The sequence below is a fragment of the Eptatretus burgeri genome, chromosome 8 (genome assembly GCF_056783735.1).
Source record: "Eptatretus burgeri isolate ZD-2024b chromosome 8, Ebu_testis_v1, whole genome shotgun sequence".
Classification (NCBI taxonomy): Eukaryota; Metazoa; Chordata; class Myxini; order Myxiniformes; family Myxinidae; genus Eptatretus; species Eptatretus burgeri.
In genome coordinates this window covers 75,141,372-75,162,797 of record NC_140968.1, presented here as the reverse complement: position 1 = coordinate 75,162,797, position 21,426 = coordinate 75,141,372, and the positions used below count along the sequence as shown (strand labels likewise).

Here is a 21,426-nt window from a genome sequence, read left to right as displayed (position 1 = left end):
CCCTCTCGCTAATGCATCCCTGTTGCAATACTCTTCCGTTGTCTCGACTCGAGTGTGTCTGGTGTCGGGTGTAGGTATGGAGATAAATATCGTGACTCGCTGCCACTTGTTTGTGACGTAATTCGGGAAGCCGAAATGGGCGTGGCCTGCAAGATTCACCAGACGTCGACTGATTGCCCTTTACAAATTTCCGATTGCTGCACTCCTTGTTTTGAGAGTTGGGATAAAAGGGAATAAATGATCACAAGCGTTTCATCCACGTAATTCCCCCCATTATGGACCCTGCAAGGAGGGGGGGGGGGACAAATGGCTGGGAGGAAGGAGGGATAAACATATATAGAGATAGAGAGAGAGAGAGATAGAGAGAGAGCGAGAGAGAGAGATAGAGAGAGAGCGAGAGAGAGATAGAGAGAGAGCGAGAGAGAGATAGAGGGAGAGCGAGAGAGAGAGAGAGAGAGAGAGAGAGAGAGAGAGAGAGAGAGAGAGAGAGAGAGAGAGAGAGAGAGAGAGAGAGAGAGAGAGAGAGAGAGAGAGAGAGAGAGAGAGAGAGAGAGAGAGAGAGAGAGAGAGAGAGAGAGAGAGAGAGAGAGAGAGAGAGAGAGAGAGAGAGAGAGAGAGAGAGAGAGAGAGAGAGATAGAGGGAGAGCGAGAGAGAGAGAGAGAGAGGGAGAGCGAGAAGAGAGAGAGAGAGAGAGAGAGAGAGAGAGAGAGAGAGAGAGAGAGAGAGAGAGAGAGAGAGAGAGAGAGAGAGAGAGAGAGAGAGAGAGAGAGAGAGAGAGAGAGAGAGAGAGAGAGAGAGAGAGAGAGAGAGCGAGAGAGAGATAGAGGGAGAGCGAGAGCGAGAGAGAGATAGAGGGAGAGCGAGAAGAGAGAGAGAGAGAGGGAGAGCGAGAAGAGAGAGAGAGAGAGAGAGAGAGAGAGAGAGAGAGAGAGAGAGAGAGAGAGAGAGAGAGAGAGAGAGAGAGAGAGAGAGAGAGAGAGAGAGAGAGAGAGAGAGAGAGAGAGAGAGAGAGAGAGAGAGAGAGAGAGAGAGAGAGAGAGAGAGAGAGAGAGAGAGATAGAGATAGAGAGAGAGAGAGAGAGCGAGAGAGAGAGAGAACGAGAACGAGAGAGAGAACGAGAACACCATGCATGATGTGGTTTATAAGAGAAATCACAAATGGTGAGTAGGCGTACATACACGTGCATGAGATGTGTGCAGTTGGCAGATCGCTGTACGGATGGTTCGACGGGTGTCTTGAGCCACTGATGTCAAGGTAGGTGATACCTCGGACTGATGAATGTTTGAATTGAGAAAAAAAAAACATGATTGAATGAACCGATGAAGCCGAGCTAATTGTGATTAACGAAGCAGTGATTTGGTTTTCCGGGTGTTTGTGTGCGTGCTGCATATCAATGTCAATGTTCATGAATTGGTGAGTGTAGATGTGAGTGCAGGTTTGCTGGTGTGATTTGTTGGAACTCACAGGGAGATGAAGTGTGATTGATGAAATCAGCTTATTTTAAAAACAACTCTTTTAGGTAATCCTTATCAATGGCACACCAGACTTGATGGTGAGTCTGGGAGGTCGGTGGTTTTAAGCCTGACTGTGTCATATCAAAGACTTGAGAGTGGTACGTGCTGCTGGCTTCCAATTGCTTGATACTCAGCATTTTAAAAGGAGAGAGCAACGCTGGGAAGGCAATGGCAAACCACCCGGTGTAACCCTTGCCAAGAAACTGCTTCGGCACTTCAGCAGTAAGGAGAGTATCGTCCAGGTTTGTATCTTTTTTTTTAACATCAGCTCACTGTATGCAAAGAAATATTTTGCATCATCTGGGAGGTGTCTTACGAAATAGCAAAGCTGGAGGGTTTACTAGCTTAAGATCTTGTCATGCCTGGCAGCATCTGCAGCATCTTAAGGAACTCATGCCACTTTCGTCTGTTCCTTGGCCCACTGACCGATCGCCATATGAGTGCTTTGTAGCTTCCTTAGCTCCTTTTCCACCATACGTTGCCAGGTCTCTCTCAGTCCTTGTCATGCCTGTTAGCATCTGCAGGCTCTTATAGAACTCGCATCACTTTCGTCTGTTCCTTGGCCCACTGACCGATCGCCATCTAGGTGCTTTCTAGCTCCCTCAGCTCCTTTTCCACCATATTCTGCTGGTGTCTCTCGGTCATTATCATGCCTGGCAGCACCTTAAGGAACTCGCATCACTTTTGAACTGATGTAGCCGATCGCCATCTAAGTGCTTTGTCGCTCCCTTAGCTCCTTTTCCACCATACGTTGCCAGGTCTCTCTAAGTCCTTGTCATGCCTGGTAGCATTTTCAGCTTCTTAAGGAACTCGCACCACATTTGTTTCCTTGACACACTGACCGATCACCATCTTGGTGCTTTCTAGCTCCATCAGCTCCTTTTCCACCATATGCTGCTGGTCTGTCTCGGTCGCCCAAACTCTCCTTCGACCTTCAGGCTTCCAACATAATCGCTCTTTCTGTGATGTTTAATTTCCCAGCACAGTTCATGCTCAATCCATCTCCACATCCTCATTTTAATTTCCTCCCTGCTGTATTCCCTTCCAGTCCTTAAGTCTCCATCCTTCTTACTCGTATATAAGCCTGGTGTTGGCTTAGTGGTTAGGGTGGTGGCTTGGGATCCTAGGGTCCTGAGTTCAAACCCCCTTGGCTGCTGACTTAACACCAGGGGGTTGACTCAGCCTGTCATCCTTCCGAGGTCGGTGAAATGAATACCAGTGTACTGGTCCCGGTGTATGCCCCGGTTAGAATAGGTGTACCATATCCCTGTGTGTCGTAAGAGGCGACCAGGGTTGGCGTCAGGAAGGGCATCCGGCCATAAAACATTGCCTCAAGAAAAAGCCAACCCCTGCACAGCAGGGAAAAATGGCTGTAAAAACGGGTCATTTTTTATTTTTCTTCTTACTCGTATGTTGCCGGAAGACTTTCAAAAAAAAATGCAAACAGGTATAAAGGACTAAACCGGGTGTAGCTTAATTTAGTAGAGGGGCCAATATACAAAAGGAGTCTTAATTAAGGAGTTTGACGACTTTGTTTGCTCGAAAATTTTCATTTTTATCACGTTAGGTACATAGAGTTTATGAGGCACATCGTCAGGGTGGATGTAGATGCAGGAAGTGGTGCAACTTTTTTATTGGCTTTGAAAGATGAAAAAGGCCTTTAAGATTATTGGAATCTCCCGGGATGAAGCTGAATCTATGGGTCTATCACTTCGCCATCGCAGAGAGGTCGGTAGTCTCTGTCTTCTACCACCTCCTTTCTGGTCTTGCACCCTTTGCTTTTCCCATTCTCCCCCCTGAGGTTTCTGCAGGGTTCACATGATCCACCATCAACCCCCTTCTAGTGAAACTACCTAAATGCAGGATCACTGCTCACCTGCACTCGTTTTGTTCCTTTTTTTCCCCCCCACCTGTAAAATCAACTTCCACATTCTCTTCAATCTTATTCTTCACTCCAGGTCATCAAGACACCTGTGCACCACCATCTCAGATCGTCCCCAATCCAAAACCATGATGTTCTCCACCCACATTAAACCCACCCAAATCTTCTCCAGTTTTTCCTCCTTCGAGTTTCCTTCTGTATCCGTCTTGTCCACCCCATGCATGCGTGTTTAGCGTCCTGTCTTTGTCCTGATCCGTTCACTGTACTAGCTCTTCCATGAGCCTCAACTATGTATACAAATAATGTATGGCAACTACAATACAACACAGCCTGGTTTCTGTGCATTTCTATCAAATTTAGGGTTTCACCTTGAGGCTTCAAGCGGATTTCTGTAACACAAATGTAAAAGTGAATTCATATTGTGAGATTTTAGAAATTTCAAACAGAAGCTTTGTGTTTTAAAGTCATTGAATTATCCAACATGCTCAAGATTTCTACAGCTGATTAAATTTCGAAACAAATATTTTGCAAAACATCGAAATTTCTCTTGTCTGAATGATTTTAACAATTCAAATAGTTTAAAATACGTTCTTTTTAATGACTTACATATACAAGTGACTGCATAGCCCCGTGTAATGTGACAATCTGCTCACAACAATCCTTATGATTATCGCTTACATTAACCAAGGAAGTCAGTACCTTAATGTAAAGTACTGTGATCTAAATAACAAAGGAGAACAAGAAGGTGAACAATAAAAAAAAAATTTCAAAGGAACTCCCATATGGGATCATATGATATAAATACAAGAACAACATTATTTCCTCTTACCTTAATTAGCTCGCCTGATGTTGGCTTCACAGATAAGGGGGCTGTCTTACGATCTCAGGGTCTTAAGTTCGAGCTCCTGTCCCCCTGTTAAACAACACCAGGTGGGTTGACTCAGCCTGTCATTTTCCCGAGGTTGGCAAAATGAGTACCAGCTTACTGGAAATGGAGGGCTCTGCATCAGTGGCACAGCTGTGCTTCCCAGCAATGATGCATCCAGCAGCCATAGGCTGCATTTGAAATGATGATAACCTTAATTAGCTCCTGTAGGACTTATTACAAGTGGTATCTCTATTAATATTGCAAACCGTGGTTTCTGCCTGTACGTTTGTCTGTCTCCCATTTACGGCGACCACTTCCCATGCTGCATTTGAAAAGATACACAGGCGAAGCTCAACATTTACTTTTTTTTGTTTGTTTGTTTGTTTACATAGTTGAGGTTCGTAGAACAACTAACGCATTGAATGTATCAGGACAAAAGGAACAGTAGAGAGAGAAAGTGAGGGAGGTGGGGGGGGGGACATGCCAACAACAGAGTTGAAGACCAAGATAGACGCCTGAAATGATGGGAGAACAGGCGTGAATAATGTTGATGCCAAATTTGATTTCGCAAAGACAAATCCAACCTCCACCACTCGATGTTGCACCACCATTTTGAGGTGGGTGAAATAAGTAATGAAGTAAGACCAGGACACACCTGTCATCTGAAATCAACGTCTCAATACAAGCAACAATAGCTGACACTGAAGCATCAGATGGTCTTCAACTTTTTCCACACCCACAAACACCAATTTGTAAACGTCACTATAATAAACACACATGCCATCAGGTAGTAGCTTCATTATTCAATAAAATTACATTGAGCTTAACACCTTCAGATAGCATAATACTGATCACAGCCCGTCACTCTTCAGACGTGCATGTGAGCAAGGGTGTCACCACCTTGGATCACGTGGTCTTCCATCAACCGCAAATTCAGAAGGAAAAGCATCCACATGAATATAAGCGTCGAGACGCATTGTTAAACACAATTTTTAATTTTCTTATTTAAATTGCACCTGGCCCTAGGTGATGCGGAAAGATTAGAAGTACACCTGTACCTGATAAGTACATTAAGCTCATTTTAACCGGTGCATTTTGATCCACAACATTAATTTTAAATAGAATTTGAATTTTTACCTCTACCACCGAAGGTGAAGGAGGTTTATGTTTTCACCCTTTTCTGTCTGTTTGTCTGTGTTCAGGATATCTCATAAGGTTGTGGACGGAGCCGGATGAGATTTTGTGGACAGGCTCGGTGTGTGACAAGGACGAACTGATTCGATTTTTGTGAAGATCCAGATCCGGATCCGGATCCGACTACTTTAATTTTTTTAAGTGATTCTTCACCATTGAGAGATATGGCCAAACATGATATATAGCACGATATCTTAAAAAGTTGCGGACGGATTCGGATGAAACTTGGTGGACGTGTTGGGTGTGTGACAAGGAAGAACTGGATTTAGGTGAAGATCTGAATCCAGATCTGGATATGATAATTATTTAATTTTTTAAGTGATTCTTCACCATTGAGAGATGGGGCCAAAAAACGATATTGTACTGTATAGCATGATATTTCAAAAATGTATTGGGCCTGATATGTTCTCCTGAATCAGGCATTATGTGGCAGAGGTATGCGCTCTACCAAGTGGCCTTCTAGTTTAATATAGCTTTCTTATCACCACTGCTCTTGAGAACAGGTTGAAGAACAGGTAAGACTTTAATAAAAACAGCAGGTTTTTGTTTTTTAAGAGCATCCAAAGGATGTAATGAATATGTCTATATATGATTTTTATTTTTTATTTTTTACAGAGATTAAAGACTGGATCAACTGAAGACTTTCAAAGAGAACGGGGTGAAGTGGCTGTGAACACGGGGTCAACTGAAGACTTAAAAAAAAGTTAGTGGGGATGAGGAGGGGGCATGGAGGGTAGGTGGTTGTGATAACCATTACTATCTCTGCACTTACCGAAAAATTGCAGCACTACTGGAGCTCTCTCACTGCCTCTCACATTTACAATCCTCTTTCTGACATAATTTGCAATTTTTGGTTCAATTACTCTCCCACGTAGGCCTTCTCTCAGTACTCCTTATACAAGTGTCTGAAGCTTCACCCTGAGTTAATCTTCTGTCTCTTTTTATTTTTAATTTTTAAGTTGTTCATATTCTCTTTTCATCAAACAACATCCCTCCTCAAGTCACGAACAATGGAAAGTGTAACGAAAATGAATGGCACGAAGCCATTTGGCACTAAGGCCATGTTGAAAAACATCAGTTCTGTGCCAAATTTCAACCTGGAGTCAGTCGTCTGTGAGCAACTGCACATTGCTATTGAAATGTTTCTAGTTCTCGGCATCACTGGACTAATGGAGAATCTCCTCGTCATCACCGCCATCTTGCGAAACAGAAACCTGCACTCACCGATGTACATTTTCCTGTGCAGCCTGGCTGTTGCGGATCTCTTGGTCAGCCTTTCCAACACCTGTGAGACTATTGTTCTCGCAATGGTGGAAAGAGGGAGTCTGGACATCAGCGACAGCACACTAGAGCAGATGGACAATATCCTTGATACACTCATCTGCACTTCGGTCATTGCCTCCATGTGCAGCTTGCTCGCTATTGCTGTTGAGCGTTACGTGACTATTTTCTATGCATTGCGTTACCACCAGATAGTGACGGTTTGCCGTGCTGGATTCCTCGTGGGCATCACGTGGTTCACCTGTTTTTCTTGTGGTATTGTCTTCATCGTCTTCTCGGATAGTCGTGCTGTTCTCGTTTGTCTCATTGCTGTGTTCAGTATCATGCTTCTATTTATGGCATCACTGTATACACGCTTGTTCTTGTTAGCACGGAAGCACACTCGCCAAATTTCTGCATCAATGGGTCATGCTTCAGTTTCAACACCCCCAGGTTCTTTGCGGAAGACCAGCATGCGAGGAGTCATCACATTGACGTTGCTGCTGGGAGTGTTTGTAACCTGCTGGTCACCATTTTTTCTGCACCTTTTGCTAATTATAATTTGTCCTCGCAGCCCATACTGCAGGTGTTACATGTCGCATTTCAACATATACCTTTTACTTATCATGTGTAACGCTACGGCCGATCCGGTCATTTACGCTTTTCGGAGCTGCGAATTGAGAAGAACAATCCGTAATTTACTTTGTTCACCATTGGGATTGGATTGTTGCCGAAACAGTAAGGCAAGGTTGTGAGAAAGAGATTCCTCCAAAAAAAGAAGAAGATGTCGTGCCAAGCACGACACTTGCAAAGTCCATAAAACATATTTGATCTCAAAAATAATTGTAGGCTGAATTAAATGACCAAATATGCAACTCCTCTTCAAATTTCAAGTCAATTCGGATAAAAATTGAGGATTTTAGAAATACCACCTTCGTTGTTGACCTTGGGCCTATGTTGACCTCCAAAATGATTCGCTGGTTGAATTCAGTGACCTGAAATATAAATCCTCTTCAAATTTCAAGTCAATCGGATGAAAATTGAGGATTTTTAAAATCTCACCGAAGTTGTTCACTTTGGTCCTATGTTGACTTTTTGGTCGATGTTTGACCTCAAAAACAATAGGCTTCTTCCTTATGACAAACTCTACCATGTGGTGAAGTTTCGTTAAGATCGGTTTAAAATTGTGACCTGTAGATGATAAACAGACAGTATAACAAAATCAACTGACTAATATACTTGAAAAATCTTTGATTTTGCAAGTAATAATAAGGATAACAGCTCTCTATGGATCAATGCGCAAGTCAGCATTTAGGCTTTAGTAAGACTGACACTGTTCTCCAATTTAAAACACCTTTGTATACAAAAAAGAGAGAAATTAGAGAAAGGTAAACACATGTACTTTAGTTTAAAAACTAACCATGAAAGGCTTATCAAGACAACATGCACATGCATCGTAGCCCAAAGACCAAAATGAATGGTGATGTCAGGCCCATTTGCTTTCACAACCTCAGCAGCAAAACAAAATATGCTTCAAAGTATAAGGCTTTTGGTTCAGCCTTATACTGTTTGACCTCACATTGCATGAGGGGTACTTTTAGCAAATGTTTGTTATATGATAGATATTCAGAAGGATATTTGCAGTGTGTGTGTGTGTGTGTGTGTGTGTGTGTGTGTGTGTGTGTGTGTGTGTGTGTGTGTGTGTGTGTGTGTGTGTGTTTTACGCTACACAAGTAATGTGGGGTAGCATATGTATGGTTACATCATGGAATTTACTCATGGGATTATTAATCCTACTATTAACCCTTTGAACCCTGGTGGCCGTTTTACCAGCCGCTATTCAAACCTCCATATACCCAAGCGGCTGGATTTTTCTCCAGGGAGCCCAGAGTGGGAGAGCCGAAAGTCCAAGGAGCTCAGGGTTCAAAGGGTTAATATGCAATTGGTCACTGGCTTTGACACCAATACAAATTTTTATTACAGACCCCTAGGCATCAAAAAGTCTTATTTTCATGACCAGGCTATGCAAGATACGTACAGTATATCAAGCAAACAGTTTCAGATGGAGCAGATCGCCAAATTACTGAAGTTTTGCCAAATTACTGAAGTTTTGCCTTGTTTTGCCCAATTACTGAAGTTTTGCCAAATTACTGAAGTTTTGCCGAGTTTTGCCAAGTTGCTGAAGTTTTGCCTAGTTTTTCCAGATTAATGAAGTTTTGCCAAATTACTGAAGTTTTGCCTTGAGACAGACAGCTATTTTAAGGTTTGCTATTAAAATAAATTAAAGTCGAGGGTGTTGTAGCATTAATATCATTTCTAAAATCCTTTAAATGTCAATGTTGTACATTAGGAATAGCCGTTACTGTTGAATAAATGATTTTAGCTGTAAGGAACGGTTTATGAAAATAAAAACTAATAAAAAGCCAAATTGCATGTTTGTTTACATGCGCGCACAAATTGTTGGGAAAAAGCAAGAGTGCGTTTGAAAAATCATTCATATTTGGTAAATCCAAACACACATATTTTATGTAATTGTAAGTCTTTTCACATTATACTTTTGTTTGTTTTAATCATATTAAATCCTCCAAACAAGACAAGCTGGCAAAAGCATTAACGGGTATGCACTGTCTGGGGTTCTCAGATTTAGAACTTGCGCTGAAAGTAGTCTCGACAAGCTCAATAAATCACTGCATCCCAAAAGACTGATGACATTTAAAAACAGTGCACACCAACAACCTGGGGGTGTAGCTCAATGTATTAAGAATGGTGCGCACACACACACACACACACACACACACACACACACACACACACACACACACACACACACACACACACACACACACACACACACACACACACTAGCTGGAAAATGAATTCACATCAGTTTATTCTAATTGTGGTGAATTACATTTACCGCGTTATTAATTTAATTCATTGTGAACACGAACAACGATGTTTGCCAGTATTTTTATATTGCATAACGTACATTTCCTTCAAAAAGAGGTCATTGTGCGCAAGTACCACAAGGACAAATTCTGCCATAAATACTATTGGGAAAAGCACACAAGCCATACAGGGTATTTATTTCCAAAAAAGCTGCTTTGGGGTGGCAGGATGTCCAAGAGGTATGTCTAACCTGGGTTCGAATCGCGGTCCAGCTATAAACTGTGTATCACAGGAGGAGGAGATTGGGACCATACTCTGTGCAGAGCGTTAGTGTTGCTTAAGCAGTCTCCTTGGCTATTGGACACAATCCTGGACAGGTCGCCACTCCAACACACTATACCAGCATGCTGGCACGCATTTTCCCGACCTTGGAAGGATGACAGGCTGAGTTAACCTCACCTGGTATTAATTCAACAGCAGAGCAGGATTTGAACTCAGGACCCAAGGAGCCAAAGCCCGCCACCCTTACCATTAAGCCAACACCAGACATAGTGTATCACAGGCAGAGTGATTAATCAATGTATGTGTCAGCCTTCCAATGGATATTAAACTTGGTGTCCCGTCTGCCGACATTCGTTGGTGGATGTTAAAGATTCCATGGTGTCCATCATATAGAGTTGGCGAACTATTTCACGATGTCCTTGAACGGCACGCTGAACAAATTCCTGCCTTGACTTTTTGTGTGGTAGTAGCGACCTATCCAAGATTGTCACCCCAGTTAGGAAACTCCTTCAGCAGAACCGATGCTCTGTATATAACATGTTAAATGATTATGAGGTTCCTTCACTAACACCCCCATTCTTGTAGTTCGCCAAAAGGCAGATTAGCTCCTTATGACGATGACTACGTATTTAATTCTTTTTTCAAGGCACCAAAAAAATGTTTTTTTTTTAAGTCCTGTTTAACGTTGGCATCGTTGGCTCATGATGCTCAGAATTCAGATTCAAATCCCATAATGTATGCATTTGTCTTTTATTTATTAACTAATATAAAAACCCATCAAAAATGACGGACGGTACAGCCTCATGAGCATGCCAAAGTCTGAAGCCTCGGCCTAGCGTCAGGTGTGCTTATATCTCCTTTATTAGACATCCTACAGATGTAAATGAACACTCGTTTTACTCTGCATGCATTACACATCACGTGCAGTGAATTTCACCTCCCTGCACCTTGTATTTATAGTTATTTTTAAATGCTTCTGTACACCGCCCTTGAGGCTCAGTTTGCAAGTCACAATTCCAAGAGAAGAGACGTAATTACTCTTTTACAATAAATGTTTTTCAAGTTTTTTTTATCCTCAAAAAAATAGACCAAAGTGAACACACAGTTAAAAGATTGACCTTTAAAACCCGACCCAAATCGTCCTTATGAAGGGTACACAAATACACAAATTCTGTTTCATGTAAGGGTAGATGAGAATGTAATTCACATGAAAGTTTGCTGATGTCAATGTGACACTCACACCTTTTCTGACTTCAATCCCACCATGCAAAAGGTAGATTTAACACCTCTTATGAAGGTTGCAGGCTCATTTGTTAATCAACCTGTAACCAACATGCAGATATTGAAGAATGTTCAGCCAATACAACAAGAGCCATGCTTTTGCTGCTGAACAATCTTTGTTTATCATCATTTGAATAAATATTGCTCTCTAACCTGCCTTCTTTTAGAATCACAGTCAATTTCCCACGTCGTCTCACTTCCATGTGAAGTCCCTTCACTCCTGGGTATGTAAAAAGTGGTTTTCCATTTATACCCAATTTGAGTGCCCTCTTTAATTGCACTCAGACTCTCTGCCAATTTCTTCATGCCTGCTCCTACCAGAGAAAATGAAGGATTAGAGAAGAGGAGGGTTAGTGTGCCATGATATGCTGTGATTGATGAGCTGGGAATAGTTTTCCCATTGTACACTCGCAGATGTCCTCCAATATTCACACCGAGTTATCACTGCTGAAGATTCCTTTATCATTACTTTATCTTCTCTTCTGTACAAAATTTATATTTATCTTATCATTTGGTTTGTTTTCCATTGCATCCACGGCATTGAGTTTGGTGCAAGTTCATGAAAGCAACCATTGTGTTTGGTCCTATTTTATGTGTCCGTTTTGTGTACTAAAATCAATATATTGAATGAGGGATTTATTTCTGCAAGTAAAACATGCATTTATGAAACTTCATTATTTATACTTATGAAGGGTTGGCCTGTTAATGACCCCTTCTGAAATCCTGCCTAATAATATTGGAAACCCAAGTTCATATGCCATATATGTTTGTGCATTGTCTACTACCGTAGTTCTACTACCACTACTTACGAGTACAATTACTTTTTGAATGGCCTCAATTAATCCTCCCACCTTCTTTTGAGGGGGAAGGGGTGGCCGAGGCAGAAGTCTTTCTCAAACTGGCTGGCTAGGCCTTACTTCGACCGAAGGTGGCTCTGTCAGGAACATGCACTTTGCTGTGTTCCAGCGATAACTCGCTTCCTCTTCGTGAAAGACACTTGGATCTTTTTAAATATTCCCTGAGAATGGTACGTTTGATCGGTATTGTTTGAATCACCTGAGGAAAGTTCTGGAGGGAAATGAAGAGGAACAACGAGGAGCCAGAGGAGTACTTAAAGAGGAGATAAGGAAAGCATGGAAATAAGGGAGTGCAGACGCAACGCAAAGAGAGGGCTCCTCTTGGTGACAGGGTCGGAGTGCAGACCCGATACACAAAGGCCACGGAGGCTGCGAAGGAAGGAAATTAAGAGGCTGTTAGGTACATTCCCATTGTGAGATTGCCCGGGGGCCAGAGGCGTGCAAGCGATATATCAAACAGCGTGATGCTGAGACTGAGTTCCGACCCAGGTAAACGGGCAAGGAGAATGGTTAAATGGGAAATAGATAAGTGTTATGAATGTTTGTTGAGTTACCTGTTTGGATTTCTGTTTGTTCATTGTACTCACTGGAAGTTTGCTTGCTGTGAAATTGTTGCATTGTATTGTGTGGAGGTGTTGCGGATTCGTAAGGAGTTACCTCTTTGGATGGATTTCTATGCATACTGATTTGCATTGATCTGCATGTGGTGCTGAGTGAGTGTAGGAATGGAACGTGTGCGAGTCTAATGGATTTCACTGGAGTAAAACGTGCTCGATTGTGTATTGTGACCTGTGAAGCTTATGGGAATGCATGAGTATGGAAAATGGAGATAGAGATTGGTCGTCACCGTAGATTGTGAAGACTCTGGACAAGGTGAAGTGCGCACGCCGATTCCAGAGGAAAACTAGAGGGGGAGCACTCGGTAGAGTGCAAAACCTCCGCCGCCAATACTGCTCGGTCACTCAAGTGAACCTGATATCCTATTCATTCAATTTGACGTCAACAGTGCTCACAGAGTTATAGTTTGCAACTTTCCCTTTTACTTTTAACTTTTACATACTCAATTCATTCGTCATAACTAGATACCTTGAGACAGAAATTGATTTTATGTGGGTATATCCACCTGAAGTTCCAAAATCAGCTGCAATTATAATTTTGGCATGTTTTTTTGTTGGAAATCACTTAAAACTTGTAGAAATGCAAAAAAAAAAAAAAATCAATTTTGTTGAAAAAAAATTTTCAATTTTTTTTTCTCTTTTTTTGGGGGGGGGGGGGGGTGGGTGGTTGGAAATCACTCAAAACATGTAGAAATGCAAATATATATATATATATATATATATATATATATATTTTGAAAATGGCCGCCATAGCGGCCATATTGGATTTTGGACTAAAGTCCAAAATTTAATGGCATGATCCTTGGACCATACCTAACCCCCCCCCCCCACCAACTTTCGTCAAAATCCGTCGAGGAGTTTTTCCGTAATACTGTTCACAAACAAACAAACAAACAAACAAACAAACAGAAAGGGGTGAAAACAGTAACCTCCATCCATCTTCGGTGGCGGAGGTTAAAAACGATGATGATTGATCTGCATGTGTTGCTGATTCATTGTGCGGGGCGGATGTTGTTGAGAGTATTTTGGGACCAGATCGAGAGGTGTGTGTGTGAATTCACTCTTGGTGAAAATCTGAATCGGAAGCGATTGTGACCTCGATAAGGAACTGAAGATTACTGGACGATGTCCTATATTAATGTCTTGTTAGAAATGATATTGTAACAACTAAAGAAACTTCAGGCAGGGAGTGAAAGCAGCCTGGCTGTTCGTGGTTTGGTGCTGATAAAAACCAAGGTCATGAATCTCCCTGAACGGGCTTTCTCACTGTTTGATAACTTTGTATGATATTTTGGCTTTGAACATTGTACGTTGCATACATAATAAATGGATGGTCTCCTCAGAGCATCATTTGAATACCTGTTATAATAATAATAAAAATGATGATGCATGCAATGATAGTCTTGGGGTAACATGTTAAGTCTGAAGGACATTTTGGCTTTGTGCTGATAACGCGAAGGTCACGAGATCTCTCCCTGTATGGGCCAACACTCTCCACTGAGTCTGTGTTTGAAGCTCAGCTCAGCTATAGAGGCTCGCTATTGCCGGCATTATGAGGATTTATAATTACTCAGCCTGGTAAGCTTTGTGAAAGCAGCTGTTCATACTGCTGGAAGAGATTTATGGGTACTGAACCCTCCATTCAATTAATATGCAGATTCAAAGGGGGGGGGGGGCTATTGTGTCGAAGTGCGCATGCCGTTGGCAAGAAAAAAAAAGAGAAATGTTTCCAAAATTCGATTTTATTCGTACTTAAGGCATGATGTAATTGTAGAAATGTGATTTGGAATGATTTTAAAGTGATTTGTAAAGTAGTTGCGTATGATTTGGTACCTTGGGATGAATGAGGATTTATAACCTCCCATCACCATTCCGGTGGAGAGTGATCAATCAATTATCCCTCGGATGGACGTTAAACTCGGCGTGCTGTCTTCATTGGTCTGTGAATGTTAACGTTAATAAATGACATTGGTTTATGGATGTTAAAGACAAATTCCTGCCAAAACTACTGCTGGGAAGGCAATGGCAAACAACCCAGTGTAACCCTTTGATTGATTCAGGCAGGCAAAAATTCATTGCATATATGAATGAAATCATGTTACCTCTTACAATGATTGATCTGTTAACCTAGTGTACAGTGTACAGACTGGCTGTCTGGTGCTCCTTAAGCAACATTCCAAATTTGCCTGCCAAGGTCAAGCTTTCTGTACAGGAACCAGACAGAAAAACATGTCTGTTGTCTTTATATGGGCCTTTATCTGTCAGGGTAAATTCATTAGATTTAATTGGACAATTTTATTTATTGTCACAATGATAGACCATAAAGCTGTTTAAGCGAGATTGGATGAATAATGTAGACTGGATTTGAGAAGCACCAGCTGAGTGAGGTGCAGGGCACAGCAACACCAAACAAACTGGAGAAACTATCGCAAGACATGCGAGCCAACCGAGTCGCTATAAAGGGAAAACTGAATGCTCCGATGTAGGTCAAAGGGGAGTTGAATTCGTATGAGATGGAACTGCGGTGTCAGATGGATTTTTTGCGAATGTGGTTCGCTGTGAGTCTCTGCTTGGCAGTGCAACACATCACCCCAAGTTGGACTTGGTAGTCATCAGGGAGCAGACAGAGGGAGAGTACAGCTCACTTCAGCATGAGGCTGCAGAGGTACCGGTGGAGTTTTACCAGTTGGGAGTTAAATGCAATTCGCCTAATGACTCAACTTTGACAAATGATTTGCACAATTTTTGTACACCTGTTTAAAAACAGAGGTTTAAACTATATTTATTTGTTTTGATAAAGGAATGGATTTGTATTTAAAAGGACAGAGGACGTGATTAGATGGCTAGGGTATGTGAGGTGGTTATATTGCAGCATGTCGCTGTTTTGGTGATGAGAGAAATGGATAAGATGGACAATGTCAGAGATTTAAAATGTTGATGGAATTCCTGCAAGATTCAAAGAATTAATTAACTATGAGACATTACATCCAAAAACCAGGACAAAGATGTTTAGCAAGCTACGCACTTAGCAAAATAGAAATGCTTTTGGGGGGGGGGGGGGAATTACAGGCGGATCTGGTTCTACTGGGGCTGGTGCCTCTTTTGCTCTAAGCCAAGCCAAGATCGGCTTACTCGCGCAGAAAACAAAAACATCTTTATTTTATGTATTTTGTTATGTGACCCTATATTTGTCAGGAATCAAGTTCAATATTGTTTAAACTGTTTGGAGAGATTTTGTAACCATGTTGTCAAGCTTTTTATCCCAAATGGACGCTCTGCAGCCAAAGTGTGGTCTGCAGCTCGGCAACTCGAATGACGCTATGCCGACAACAACGGCGTGGAACTCTCACCATGGGGGGGGGGGTTGCAGAGCTGAGAGCCCGAGAAACACTTCTAAAAGAATCACCCTGTGACGACAATTGTAGCCATGCTACTCTGTTTAATTACTCCTGTGAATTAATGTAAGAATGTGCAACCTAGCTTTGAATTATATTGAGAATCTATTTTGTGAATTATAATAACCCAGAACACCAGTGTGTTTTGCACACTGTTTTGCACACACCTAGCAACAGTACACCAATGTGCTTTGACCTGTGTTGTCATGACCAACAAGTGACACTTGTGGTAATGTCTACATGTAAACATGGGAAACAGTTGGTAACTAGTGGAGGTTGTGTGTTAATTACTTTCAGACTAAGCTCATTTAAAAAAAAAGAGAAAAGGAACTCATTGAGAATGAACCATCATGTTTATTTTGGATATAATTAATATAAACTTTTGTTTTGAGATTACAAATTGAGAAACCTTTTATCATACAAGTCTCATAATCCTAATTTAAATGTATTGGGGTCTTCAAGTGACAGAGTAATGATTGGTTATATCACAGTAAGGTTATTAATAACTTGTAGTGATTGATTAATATATTGTCAATCACTGTACCTATGGACCTTGTTAATCTGTTAATTGAGGATAGGGAAAAGTTACTGAGAATTGAATCAAGATAATATATTAAGTTAAGGTACTTACATGATATTGAAGGAGAGTCTGCGTTATTAAATTGATCGAAAGATTGGTCAACATTATATATTAGGAATCATAAGTTAACTGCAAGGCAAAATCAAGTTATGAGGGATAGCAGCATGGTATTTACATAACCATAATGCAGAATGACTGGAAAAGTGGCAAGACCAACAGCAATTATGAAATCAATTAAATGAAATTAGGAATTGTAACTGTATTTCTCTCACTGATTAGGAGCTGGTACTGACCTGACTGTAATGTAAATAAAATGCCTCTACAATTTGTAGAAAGACAAACAAAAGGATGAACAAGAATTATGCGGAGTACAGAAGACATGACCATGTGAAATGAATGTTAAATGGGTCCGAATAAAAGAATTATATTGTTATGGTTGTGGAAATTCACAGAACAACATACAGGTTTCCCAGATATCAGTTATGTCGATAAGTCTGTGTTCAGATAGATTTCCCCACCGAGGTCTAAAGGGGTTTATTCGTGTAACCGGGCTGTGATCTTTGAGGTAGTGTTTTTCTTTTGCTATCGTTATTTTGGACCAACCGCTTCACAACAACCACCTTCTCCACAACCACCTTCACCACAATGACATCTCCTCACCATCTCCTAAACCACATATCCTCACAACATAACCAACAACGAACAGCATCGCCTCACCTTCATCTCCATTGTGCCGCCATCTTTGCGCCAGCCACGGCGAGTTCCCCACGGACGACATCGCCGCCAACAGACGCAAGGGTTCCCTGTTAGGACGGGGGCCGGTGATTTTCACAACGTCCGCGTGGGCTGGTGATCTCTGCAACGTCCGCTTTCTTCGCATGACTTGCGATCGGATCAAAAGATCCAAAAGAACGGAGCCAGCGGGGGGGGGGGGGGTCAGAGGTCGGAGGGGAGAGATCAAAACCTCGCCTCACAGACTCCATATAAATGCGCGCAGAGACGCCAAGTGAGCAGTTGAAGTCTGGAGTCTGGAGTCGGTGGGGAGCTGAAGAAGTCTGGGTTCGCCGTGGAGCTCGCTTGAAGAGAGTCGGTGGAGAGTCGGTCTGCGGCCTGTCGCGTGGTGAGCAGGCAGTCGGGATCGTCACAGCAGACCCTGGAACACAGCCTGCCGTGCCGTGCCGAACTGTGGGTCACTGGAGTGCAGCCAGAGAGGAGTTGCCAACCAGCGGCAAACGGTCTGAAGTGATCGGGCCCCGGGACAGTCCGAACGACGCTGAGGAACGGGCGGGCTCTTAAGAGAGCATCAACTCTAAAAGAGCAAAGGCCCGTTCGTTCCTCTGAGGCGTTGTCGACTTGGCCCGATCGACCGGGCCGCACGACGAGGCCTGGGCCGAGCCGCGGTCACACCAGCTGCCATGTGGACAGGACATCGAGGAGCACCCAGCGAGTCACCACGAAGGTGACAGATAACCAGCCCAGTCTCTCGGAGTTCCTGCGGTCTCCACAGCTCCGTGAATTATAAAGACCCACGAGGTCCAGTTCTGCCCTTGCCTTTCCTGGGGTTTTCTTTGAATGAATGTTGTGGCGCCGAGTCCGTTAAGTAGTAAACTGCTAAGTGATTGTGTAGAACGGTTGTAGTTCTTCTTGTCGTGCTTTTGTTGATTGCATTGCTTTTGTTTGCCTTGAATAATTGCATGCGTGTTTGCCTCGCCTAATTGTATACGTGCATGCTTGCATACGTGCTATAATAAATGTCCTTGTGTGAATGTTGACCCGTTCGTTGCGTGCTTTCCCTCGATTGAACTGCCATTATTAAGTTCGGAATATAGTTGGTTCTTAATAAACCGATAAGAGAATCGGGTCCGACGGGCTTGGCGATAATCCGCTCGGCAATCGTAAATGGAGCGAGTTGCTTAAGCGGCTTGTTTCCGTACGAGTTCCGTCGAGGTACAATCTCTTGGTAGTCTGCTCGCGCGATTAATTAGGTAAATCGACCATTCAGCGATCGGACCCTGTAGCGCGGGTGGAGTATTGACAGGGCTGTGGTGTGCTTAAAACACACCCGTAGCTGGATTTCGGCGTTGTTCCAAAAGCTGCGACTAGGTTTGCCCGTTCAGTGGGCGAGAGTGGCCGCCATTGGCTAAAAGCGGTCACCCGCACGCCGACGGGCGGGAAACCACAACAATATTATTGAAAAGAGTGCAATGATGCTCCAAGCCAATTTAAATATTACCTGTGTTATCTGTCTTCTGTTTCATTAGACAGGTGCGTGATTTTGATTAAGTGGTACTTCTTGTACGTTTACTTAAGTAAGTTGAGGTATTTCTAACACTGACTTGACCTTCTTTCATCAGTACGGAAGTGCTAAGTTAGCTGGAAATAAATAAATAAATAATGGCAGTTGCTCTGGAACTACTTGTGAATGAAACTGTGAATTGCTTAGCAGATATAAATGTTAAAATGGTAACTGTGCAAAATCGAATCGCTTTGGATTCGGTACTTGAAAAAAGTAGCTAACTTTCATAATTATTGTACAGATGATGGAATATTTTTGGTGAAAAGAATTATTGATTGCAAATTGGAACCCTGATAAAGACTGTTTCCCTTTCTTCATGGAAATAGCAAATGAGATGAATGTTTTGAGTGTACATACAACTGAGATTTCTGTATATTTTAGCATGTCGTTTAGATGCGAAAAAAACAACGAAAGGGATAAAATATTGATATAACATATAATGCAAGTTGAATGCTTCTGTAAGAACCTTTGTCAGTCTTATTGAAATGCATGAGCCCATGACATTTATTGATTTGTGTTTAAATCGATGCTTAACCTTGATTTTGTTTATTTCGGAGTGTTGAGAGCAGTTGAACTATGCAGTGTACAATTTCATCTGATGAAGCTTTGGAAGAACTTCCAATGAAAGATTGGACAATGAGGGAACCCAGATTTGGGTGATTGCGCATTCAACACATGATCATGAAACTACCCCCTTCCTGAGGAGATAAGAAGAGCATGTCAGAGAAAAAAAAAGAGAAAACCCACTGAAGAGAAGGTTGGACAAGTCAAACCACAGCAAGGCAAAGACTTAACGTCGCTGTTGCAAATACATCATGAACTTGCCGTGATTGTTTCAATGCACATCGAAGGCCCTGAAGGTCCAGACGGTGAGTCATCTGCAACATGTGTTCAATGGTGTGGGTGGGGCTCGTGCAGCCATTGCGGCTGCATCCAATGTGCATAGCTCACTTGATGAATCAAACCTGATTGCACAAACTGCTGCTACGAGGCCCCACACTCTGCTGGATCTCTGGGTCACCTCTCGAGTCCTTTTCGTCTCCAACCCAGTGTCGGGCCCAAGCTCGTACCTGCCAAGATCTACCTTCTCTGCAGCTCAAGGAGTGCCTCGACTGTGTTTCCCATTGGGTGCTGCTCTATCTACACCCTGACCTGCTTATCTTCTGACTTCGGGTAGCATGTCTTTTCGATTTGTGACACATGCTGATGAACAGGCCATTAATTAAATGGAAGCACACTCACTGGCCTGGCTGGAACACTATTGAAATGGTCGTCATCCAGCATTCTTCTGATATGAGCACTCGCTGCCATTGTTGATTGAACTCGTGTAACGGATATCTTTTCTCCTCCAGGAACGGGGTATGGTGATCATGTGTAATATAATTATTCAAATTTTCCTGATAAGGAAAAGGGGGGCAATTGTGGAAGAAAATAATTATATTAATGTACTCTCAATTATAATGGTTGCTGGTGCTTTTATAAATTTAATTTTTATGCTATAAGTCTAATTGGCTGTCAGTTATGCTTTCCTTTACCCAAAGGTCTTTTGACCTAAATTTTTATAAAAGGAACGTCTTGCTATGGAACAAAGTGACTTGGTTTATAACGCTGCAACTTTTGCCATGATTACTTCATTCGCTTTTCACCTAGTAGACACGTATGGAGTTTGAGTTCTTTTGCCTAATGCTTATCAGCCCCCTCCACTCCCACAAAAGCATATAAATGCCAGGAATTGTAATCTTAGCTTAGTGCAAATCATTGTGGATGTATACCATCTCAGTGGTTTGGACTCCATGCTACCATGTTAATAAAAATTATCTGATGTAATGTACTTTAACGTTGTGGACAGTGAATTAATTGTTTCAAACAGATTGAGTAACAGGATTTACATAGAGTCGGTTAACAACAAAATTCTACAACAGTACTCACTAGTATCCAAACAAACACACAATGGTACTCACTACCATCAAATCAAACACACAATGGTACTCACTACCATCAAATCAAACACACAATGGTAATCACTATCATCAAATCATACACACAATGGTAATCACTACCATCAAATCATACACACAATGGTAATCACTACCATCAAATCAAACACAATGGTAATCACTACTTTAAAATCAAACACACAATGGTACTCACTACCTTTTGAGCATTCAAGCACTTCCAGTTGTTGATTTGGTTTGGAAAGCACTGTGCTTGTTCTTTACATCCCGCTATCTCAATCTTGCCTGCATTTTGGAGGGTTTCTATTTGTAAACTTCGTTTTCGCATGCTTTCATTGTTTGTGCTCACAAGTGCTTTTTTCTTGCAGAATGTAGTGGGCTTTCAAAAAATAAAATAAAAACCATGCTTTGATTAAATTACTTCCCCATCAAGTAAGATGACCAGAAAGATGCTCACAATGATATTAGCAGAAAGTGCCATTTGTACAAATTGTCCCAACGTTAAACCTTCGGAAGCCAGCCGCTCGAAAACTTCCACACGAATCATGACAAAC

The 21,426-nt window shown here is 42.1% G+C and overlaps 1 protein-coding gene across 2 annotated transcripts; it reads left to right on the top strand.

Annotated features, from left to right (window-relative positions):
* Positions 1-917: 917 nt before the first annotated feature.
* On the top strand, positions 918-13,235 carry LOC147022072 (melanocortin receptor 5-like). 2 transcript variants are annotated; one of them, XM_085892650.1, is made up of 2 exons: positions 918-1,256; positions 1,522-13,235. In XM_085892650.1, the coding sequence occupies exon 2, from the start codon at positions 6,471-6,473 to the stop codon at positions 7,473-7,475; it is 1,005 nt and encodes a 334-aa protein (XP_085748776.1). In that variant the 5' UTR covers positions 918-1,256; positions 1,522-6,470; the 3' UTR covers positions 7,476-13,235. The 2 variants fall into 2 exon arrangements, with proteins under 2 accessions (XP_085748776.1, XP_085748775.1); XM_085892649.1 differs by having other exon boundaries at positions 918-1,758; positions 6,076-13,235.
* Positions 13,236-21,426: the final 8,191 nt, after the last annotated feature.